At 50.0% G+C, this 9,556-nt stretch overlaps 1 protein-coding gene across 2 annotated transcripts in view; it reads left to right on the forward strand.

Moving 5' to 3' along the window:
- The window catches only part of LOC106573992 (cyclin-dependent kinase-like 5), a 72,700-nt gene extending 64,247 nt beyond the window's left edge, over nt 1–8,453 (forward strand). For both annotated transcript variants that reach the window (XM_045697535.2, XM_045697538.2), the window contains 2 exons: nt 1,897–2,067; nt 6,416–8,453. In XM_045697535.2, the coding sequence (XP_045553491.2) occupies nt 1,897–2,067; nt 6,416–6,790 (546 nt within the window). In that variant the 3' untranslated portion in view covers nt 6,791–8,453. The remainder of the gene's footprint in view (nt 1–1,896; nt 2,068–6,415) is intronic.
- The last annotated feature ends 1,103 nt before the right edge of the window (nt 8,454–9,556 follow it).

Genomic DNA, 9,556 nt, shown 5'->3' on the forward strand with positions numbered 1-9,556 from the left:
CCTTCTGTACCCCAAAATATCCCTCTGCTGTACCCCAGATTATCCTCCCTGCTGTACCCCAGAATATCTCCCCTGCTGTACCCCAGATAATCCCCCCTGCTTTACCCCATATTATCCTCCCTGCTGTACCCCAGAAAATCCCCCCTGCTGTACCCCAGAATCTCCCCTCTGCTGTACCCCAGAATATCTCCCCTGCTCTACCCCAGAATATCCCCCCTGCTGTACCCCAGAATATCCTCCCTGCTGTACCCCAGAATATCTCCCCTGCTGTTCCCTATATTATCCCCCCTGCTGTACCCCAGAATATCCTCCCTGCTGTACCCCAGAATATCCCCCCTGCTGTACCCCAGAAATCCCCCCTGCTGTACCCCAGAATATCCCCCCTGCTGTACCCCAGAATATCCCCCTGCTGTACCCCAGAAAATCCCCCCTGCTGTACCCCAGAATCTCCCCTCTGCTGTACCCCAGAATATCCCCCCTGCTGTACCCCAGAATATCCCCCTGCTGTACCCCAGAAAATCCCCCCTGCTGTACCCCAGAATCTCCCCTCTGCTGTACCCCAGAATATCCCCCCTGCTGTACCCCAGAATATCCCCCCTGCTGTACCCCAGAATATCCCCCTGCTGTACCCCAGAAAATCCCCCCTGCTGTACCCCAGAGTATCCCCCCTGCTCTACCCCAGAATATCCCCCCTGCTGTACCCCAGAATATCCTCCCTGCTGTACCCCAGAATATCCCCCCTGCTGTTCCCTATATTATCCTCCCTGCTAACCCTAACCCACCCCCGGTAACTATTTAGGGGCTATGACAGTCCAACCCACACCTTGTAGCATAATGGTAACTATTTAAAATGAATCACCAGGAGCAGACACAATGGATCCATCCCATTATCAAGGGAGACACAGACATACACAGGAATGGAAGACAGAGGTCTATTCCTGCAGACAGAGCCCAGGGAGCTGTGGGGCCGGCAGGAGTCAGGCCTTTATGGAAGGTTGAATATGGTCTGCATGATACAATAGATTTGATGAATATGTCAAACTCATCATATCTTCTCAGTAAAGGTGACAATGCTCCTCTGATACCGTAATGCCCACTAGATCCCTCCTCTCAAAGTTTTCTTGTCAATATGATATGGATCACCAGTAGGATCTAGACAGACAGTAGCTGTCTCCCCCTCTCCTCTGGTCTGGGATTGCAGGGGGGAATGTTCAGGGGTTGCCGGGGGAATGTTCAGGGGTTGCCGGGGGAATGTTCTGGGGTTGCCGGGGGAATGGTTTGGGGTTACGTGGGGAATGTTCAGGGGTTGCAGGGGGAATGTTCTGGGGTTGCAGGAGGAATGTTCAGGGGTTGCAGGGGGAATGTTCAGGGGTTGCAGGAGGAATGTTCTGGGGTTGCAGGGGGAATGGTTTGGGGTTGCAGGGGGAATGGTTTGGGGTTGCGTGGGGAATGTTCAGGGGTTGCAGGGGGAATGTTCAGGGGTTGCAGGGGGAATGTTCAGGGGTTGCAGGGGGAATGTTCAGGGGTTGCAGGGGGAATGGTTTGGGGTTGCAGGGGGAATGTTCAGGGGTTGCAGGAGGAATGTTCTGGGGTTGCAGGGGGAATGTTCTGGGGTTGCAGGGGGAATGTTCTGGGGTTGCAGGGGGAATGGTTTGGGGTTGCAGGGGGAATGGTTTGGGGTTGCAGGGGGAATGTTCTGGGGTTGCAGGGGGAATGTTTGGGGTTGCGGGGAGAATGGTTTGGGGTTGCAGGGGGAATGGTCAGGGGTTGCGGGGGGAATGGTCATGGGTTGCAGGGGGAATGTTCTGGGGTTGCGGGGAATGTTCTGGGGTTGCAGGGGCAGGTTCTGGGGTTCTGGGTGGTGAAGTCTAACGTCTGACCTCTGTATGGGGATAGGTCCCAGGTGACGGGGCGGATCACATGGTCGCCCAGAAGTCCGCCCGGTCATCGGGTCATCAGAGCAGCCGCCACCGGAACCAGGAGCGGGACCAATCACGGGAGAGAGACAGAGACCAATCACGGGACAGAAACTGGCCATCAGAAAAAATGTCTGATGCACACTGTCAGGTAAAGCCAAATATGGTGGATAAATTAAGATAGTTCACTCAAGCCATCAGTTTTGGTCTACTTAACTGTGTGGCTGTCCCATAGACACCAATGCGATAGCAGCTGGGTTTGGTCTGCTTAGTTCATTGATTGTAAATTAACCAGAAACAAACAGCGAGTGGGATGTGTCTTCTTCCGTCTCTGGAAAACCCTGACACCTAAACCCGCAGCCCACCCTATCCCCTATCCCCGCAGCCCACCCTATCCCCGCAGCCCACCCTATCCCCTATCCCCACAGCCAACCCTATCCCCGCAGCCCACCCTATCCCCTATCCCCGCAGCCCACCCTATCCCCAATCCCCACAGCCAACCCTATCCCCTATCCCCGCAGCTCACACCATATCCCCTAAACCCGCAGCCCACCCTATCCCCGCAGCCCACCCTATCCCCTATACCCTATCCCCGCAGCCCACCCTATCCCCTATCCCCGCAACCCACCCTATCCCCTATCCCCGCAGCCCACCCTATCCCCTATCCCCGCAGCCCACCCTATCCCCGCAGCCCACCCTATCCCCTATACCCTATCCCCGCAGCCCACCCTATCCCCTATCCCCGCAGCCCACCCTATCCCCGCAACCCACCCTTTCCCCTATCCCCTATCCCCGCAGCCCACCCTATCCCCTATCCCCGCAGCCCAACTTATCCCCTATCCTCGCAACCCACCCTATCCCCGCAGCCCACCCTATCCCCTATCCCCGCAGCCCACCCTATCCCCTATCCCCGCTGCCCACCCTATCCCCTATCCCCGCTGCCCACCCTATCCCCTATCCCCGCAACCCACCCTATCCCCTAAACCCACCCTATCCCCTAAACCCACCCTATCCCCGCAGCCCACCCTATCCCCTAAACCCACCCTATCCCCTAAACCCACCCTATCCCTGCAGCCCACCCTATCCCCGCAGCCCACCCTATCCCCACAGCCCACCCTATCCCCTATCCCCACAACCCACCTATCTCCTAAACCCGCAGCCCACCCTATCCCCTATCCCCTAAACCCACAGCCCACCCTATCCCCGCAGCCCACCCTATCCCCGCAGCCCACCCTATCCCCTATCCCCGCAGCCCACCCTATCCCCTATCCTCGCAGCCCACCCTATCCCCTATCCCTGCAGCCCACCCTATCCCCTAAACCCACAGCCCACCCTATCCCCTATCCCCGCAACCCACCGTATCCCCTATCCCCGCAACCCACCCTATCCCTTATCCCCGCAGCCCACCCTATCCCTTATCCCCGCAGCCCACCCTATCCCCTAAACCCACAGCCCACCCTATCCCCTATCCCCGCAGCCCACCCTATCCCCTATCCCCGCAGCCCACCCTATCCCCTAAACCCACAGCCCACCCTATCCCTTATCCCCGCAGCCCACCCTATCCCCTAAACCCACAGCCCACCCTATCCCCTATCCCCGCAGCCCACCCTATCCCCTATCCCCGCAGCCCACCCTATCCCCTATCCCCGCAGCCCACCCTATCCCCTAAACCCACAGCCCACCCTATCCCCTATCCCCGCAGCCCACCCTATCCCCTAAACCCACCCTATCCCTTATCCCCGCAGCCCACCCTATCCCCTATCCCCGCAGCCCACCCTATCCCCTATCCCCGCAGCCCACCCTATCCCCTATCCCCGCAGCCCACCCTATCCCCGCAGCCCACCCTATCCCCTAAACCCACAGCCCACCCTATCCCCGCAGCCCACCCTATCCCCTAAACCCACCCTATCCCTTATCCCCGCAGCCCACCCTATCCCCGCAGCCCACCCTATCCCCTATCCCCGCAGCCCACCCTATCCCCGCAGCCCACCCTATCCCCTAAACCCACAGCCCACCCTATCCCCTATCCCCGCAGCCCAACCTATCCCCTAAACCCACCCTATCCCTTATCCCCGCAGCCCACCCTATCCCCTATCCCCGCAGCCCACCCTATCCCCTATCCCCGCAGCCCACCCTATCCCCTATCCCCGCAGCCCACCCTATCCCCTAAACCCACAGCCCACCCTATCCCCTAAACCCACAACCCACACTATCCCCTATCCCCTATCCTGTGCAATGTCAACTGCCTCATGGATCTTTTTCTAGATCATTAAATGTTGAAATAAAGTCTGAATGCTAGGAGTCTGGCATGGTGAATATTGGAGGATTTACAGCCTTAAAGGGCAGTGGGTGGGTGTTGGGTTTCTGGTTAGGTGTGTAGGTGGGTGTTGGGTTTCTGGTTAGGGTTAGCTGGGTTTCTGGGTAGGGTTAGGTGGGTTTCTGGGTAGGGTTAGGTGTGTAGCTGGGTTTCTGGGTAGGGTTAGGTGGGTTTGTGGGTTTTGGGTTTCTGGTTAGGGTTAGCTGGGTTTTGGGTTTCTGGGTAGGGTTAGGTGGGTGTTGGGTTTCTGGTTAGGGTTAGGTGGGTTTTGGGTTTCTGGGTAGGGTTAGGTGGGTTTTGGGTTTCTGGGTAGGGTTAGGTGGGTTTTGGGTTTCTGGGTAGGGTTAGGTGTGTAGGTGGGTGTTTCTGGAAACAGCCATCTACAGTTGAAGTTGGAAGTTTACATACACTCAGGTTGGAGTCATTAAAACTTGTTTTTCAACCACTCCACAAATTTCTTGTTAACAAACTATAGTTTTGGCAACTCGGTTAGGACATCTACTTTGTGCATGACACAAGTAATTTTTCCAACAATTGTTTACAGACAGATTATTTCACTTATAATTCACTGTATCACAATTCCAGTAGGTCAGAAGTTTACATACACTAAGTTGACTGTGCCTTTAACCAGCTTGGAAAATTCCAGAAAATGATGTCATGGCTTTAGAACCTTCTGATAGGCTAATTGACATAATTTGGGTCAATTGGAGGTGTACCTGTGGATGTATTTCAAGGCCTACCTTCAAACTCAGTGCCTCTTTGCTTGACATCATGAGAAAATCAAAAGAAATCAGCCAAGACCTCAGAAAAACAATTGTAGACCTCCACAAGTCTGGTTCACCCTTGGGAGCAATTTCCAAATGCCTGAAGGTACCACGTTCATCTGTACAAACAGTAGTACGCAAGTATAAACACCATGTGACCACACAGCCGTCATACCGCTCAGGAAGGAAACGCGTTCTGTCTCCTAGAGATTAACGTACTTTGGTGCGAAAAGTGCAAATCAATCCCAGAACAACAGCAAAGGATCTTGTTAAGATGCTGGAGGAAACAGGTACCAAAGTATCTATATCCACAGTAAAACGAGTCCTATATTGACATAACCTGAAAGGCCGCTCAGCAAGGAAGAAGCCACTGCTCCAAAACCGCCATAAAAAAAGCCAGACTATGGTTTGCAACTGCACACGGGGACAAAGATCGTACTTTTTGGAGAAATGTCCTCTGGTCTGATGAAACAAAAATAGAACTGTTTGGCCATGATGACCATCGTTGTGTTTGGAGGAAGAAGGGGGAGGCTTGCAAGCCGAAGAACACCATCCCAACCGTGAAGCACGGGGGTGGCAGCATCATGTTGTGGGGATGCTTCGCTGCAGGAGGGACTGGTGCACTTCACAAAATAGATGACATCATGAGGCAGGAAAATTATGTGGATATATGGAAGCAACATCTCAAGACATCAGTCAGGAAGTTAAAGCTTGGTCGCAAATGGGTCTTCCAAATGGACAATGACCCCAAGCATGCTTCCAAAGTTGTGGCAAAATGGCGTAAGGACAACAAAATCAAGGTATTTGAGTGGCCGTCACAAAGCCATGACCTCAATCCTATAGAAAATTTGTGGGCAGAACTGAAAAAGTGTGTGCGAGCAAGGAGGCCTACAAACCTGACTCAGTTACACCAGCTCTGTCAGGAGGAATGTGACAAAATTCACCCAACTTATTGGGGGAAGCTTGTGGAAGGCTACCTGAAACGTTTGACCCAAGTTAAACAGTTTAAAGGCAATGCTACCAAATACTAATTGAGTGTATGTAAACTTCTGACCCACTGGGAATGTGATTAAAGAAATAAAAGCTGAAATAAATCATTCTCTCTACTTTTATTCTGACATTTCACATTCTTAAAATAAAGTGGTGATCCTAACTGACCTAAAACAGGGATTTTTTACTTGGATTAAATGTCAGGAATTGTGAAAAACTGAGTTTAAATGTATTTGGCTGAGGTGTATGTAAACTTCCGACTTCAACTGTATTTAGTCAGAACAGTTATTTCAAGAGCTCCAGCTAACCGTAGCATTTCACAACTATACTGAGGCAACATCTGTTGCTAAAACATGACAGACAAATAACTACACTGTATCATATATTCTACAGATATGTTTGTTATATTGCGTATTCTTACCCCTCAGAGCCAGCCTCTCAAGTCTCTACGGAAGCTCCTTCACCTCTCCTCCTCCTCCACCACCTCCAATCAAACGGCTCCATCTGATATGCGCTTCCAGCCCAACTCCACCTCGACTAAAGCGGGTTTCAGTGAGGGTCCCAATCGGAGCCACGCAGGCTCCAGCACCCCCCAGCTGAAGAGCAGGCAGGCCGCCTACCCCCTCCCTGGTCAGATGGAGACCAGCTGGCACACCTCGGCCCTGGGCAGAGCTGAGGGAAACCCTTACTCCGAGCAACATGGAGGGAGGGAGGGCAAGGGGGGCCAGAACGGACATGGGTTCGGACGGCCCTCACGCTCACGCATTCCAAATCTCAATGACCTGAAAGAGACTGCTCTGTAGAGAGCTGCTTTAACCTTGACCCCTGACCCCAGACCTCTCTCTGCTGCCCAGACCTCTCTCTGCTGCCCAGACCTCTCTCTGCTGCCCAGACTTCTCTCTGCTGCCCAGACCTCTCTCTGCTGCCCAGACTTCTCTCTGCTGCCCAGACCTCTCTCTGCTGCCCAGACCTCTCTCTGCTGCCCAGACCTCTCTCTGCTGCCCAGACCTCTCTCTGCTGCCCAGACCTCTCTCTACTGCCCAGACTTCTCTCTGCTGCCCAGACCTCTCTCTGCTGCCCAGACCTCTCTCTACTGCCCAGACCTCTCTCTGCTGCCCAGACCTCTCTCTGCTGCCCAGACCTCTCTCTACTGCCCAGACCTCTCTCTGCTGCCCAGACTTCTCTCTACTGCCCAGACCTCTCTCTGCTGCCCAGACTTCTCTCTGCTGCCCAGACCAGTCTGCTGCCCAGACCTCTCTCTGCTGCCCAGACCTCTCTCTGCTGCCCAGACTTCTCTCTACTGCCCAGACCTCTCTCTGCTGCCCAGACCAGTCTGCTTCAATGTTTCTTTTTTAAAGCTTCCATATTTGATAGAATTTGTAATATTACCTATGTAATTCTGATTATTATAATATTTGTCAGTTAATAATTGCAAATTAATCATATATGTAAATGTTATTTAAGATATAAAGTGTACATGTTAGAGTCTGCTTGTACACAATTGAAATATGACATTTTATTTCACAGTATTTGCATTATATTTCCTTAAGAATATATGAAGTTTAAATGAAGAGTTTTTTTATTGTTCCAATGTAGACCATTCCTTCCCATCAGTTAGTCTGCTGTGGATTCAGTCTGTCTCTTGATGTTCCCTGGTGGAAGACGCTCTATAGAGGGTTAAAGCTTTAGTATTTAGGACAATGTTACGGCAATGCGTTGTCAATCTCCAAACAGATCAGATTTTATATACATTGCTGTAGTTAGTGAACCAATGTTCTGTGTTGACAATCAAGAGAATCTTGTGTTTGATGTCATTTGATAGGAGAGGGCTAGTCTCAGGAGAAATCCCCAGTTTTTGATGCAATACTTTGTAAGTTAAAGTAAATGGCTTCATTCCAACAGAGTCCCTTACACTACATAGTCCCTTACACTACATAGTCCCTTACACTACATAGTCCCTTATACTGAAGCCCCCCCCCTGGCCTGTGCTACCATTTCACCTTAATAGCTATGTTTTCATAAACTATTTTTTTTGTTGAGATTTAGAACGTTTGCATAGAAAATAGATGTGAGAGTTGCCTGCTATGGTGAGTTTCCATTTAACTATTCTGTGTCGACACAGAAAATAGATGTGAGAGTTGCCTGCTATGGTGAGTTTCCATCTTGTGTCGATTAAAACAGCTGGACGTAATGACTTCACATAAAACAGAAGTGGTTGAATTGTTTCCATTACCGTTTAGGCAAATTGCGCATTAATAAATTGGTGACAGCCTGTATGCCCTCCCACCTATCTTTTCATGTCTCAGGTAGCCCGTGAAAGCCTGCATGGATAGAATGCAATAGTTGACTAATATATGCCATATTCTAATAATTCATATGTGCCAGTGTATCGCCATGGTGAAACTTACACTCCTGTATATCTGTAATAAATGGATGGTGAAACTTGCCAGCCAACCAGAAAAGCAAGACGAAGCAATTCAGGACAATCCTTGTCCTACAAAGAAACATTATTTTTATAGTTGGAAAATGGATTTAGCCAGCAGTAGGCGTTTAGAATTAAATGTGGAGTGGAGCTTTAGTTTCAAGTTTTTTTTATGTCACGTGCACAAGTACAGTGAAATGCCTTTCCTGCAAGCTCTAACCCCAATAATGCAGTAATCGATATCAATGTAATACTAAAAATAACAAGGTAGAACAAAAACACAACCAATAAAAATAAGAAGAACATAAAGTAAGTAAGCTATATACAGGGTCAGTTCCAATACCATATTTCCAATGTGCAGGGATACTGGACTGATAGAGGTAGATACAGTTGATGTTGGAAGTTTACATACACTCAGGTTGGAGTCATTAAAACAAATTTTTCAACCACTCCACAAATGTCTTGTTAACAAACTATAGTTTTGGCAACTCGATTAGGACATCTACTTTATGCATGACACAAGTAATTTTTCTAACAATTGTTTACAGACAGATTATTTCACTTATAATTCACTGTATCACAATTCCAGTGGGTCAAAAGTTTACATACACTAAGTTGATTGTGCCTTTAAACAGCTTGGAAAATTCCAGAAAATTATGTCATGGCTTTAGAAGCTTCTGATAGGCTAATTGACATAATTTGAGTCAATTGGCGGTGTACCTGTGGATGTATTTCAAGGCCTACCTTCAAACTCAGTGCCTCTTTGCTTGACATCATGGGAATATCAAAAGAAATCAGCCAAGACCTCAAACAATTGTAGACCTCCACAAGTCTGGTTCATCCTTGGGAGAAATTTCCAAACGCCTGAAGGTACCACGTTCATCTGTACAAACAATAGTACACAAGTATAAACACCATAGGACCACACAGCCGTCATACCGCTCAGGAAGGAGACGCGTTCTGTCTCTTAGAGATGAACATACTTTGGTGCGAAAAGTGCAAATCAATCCCAGAACAACAGCAAAGGACCTTGTGAAGATATTGGAGGAAACAGGTACAAAAGTATTTATGTCCACAGTAAAACAAGTCCTATATTGACATAACCTGAAAGGTCGCTCAGCAAGGAAGAACACCATCCCAACCGTGA

This window comes from Salmo salar, chromosome 16, assembly GCF_965601325.2.
Source record: "Salmo salar chromosome 16, fSalSal1, whole genome shotgun sequence".
In the NCBI taxonomy this organism is placed as follows: domain Eukaryota; kingdom Metazoa; phylum Chordata; class Actinopteri; order Salmoniformes; family Salmonidae; genus Salmo; species Salmo salar.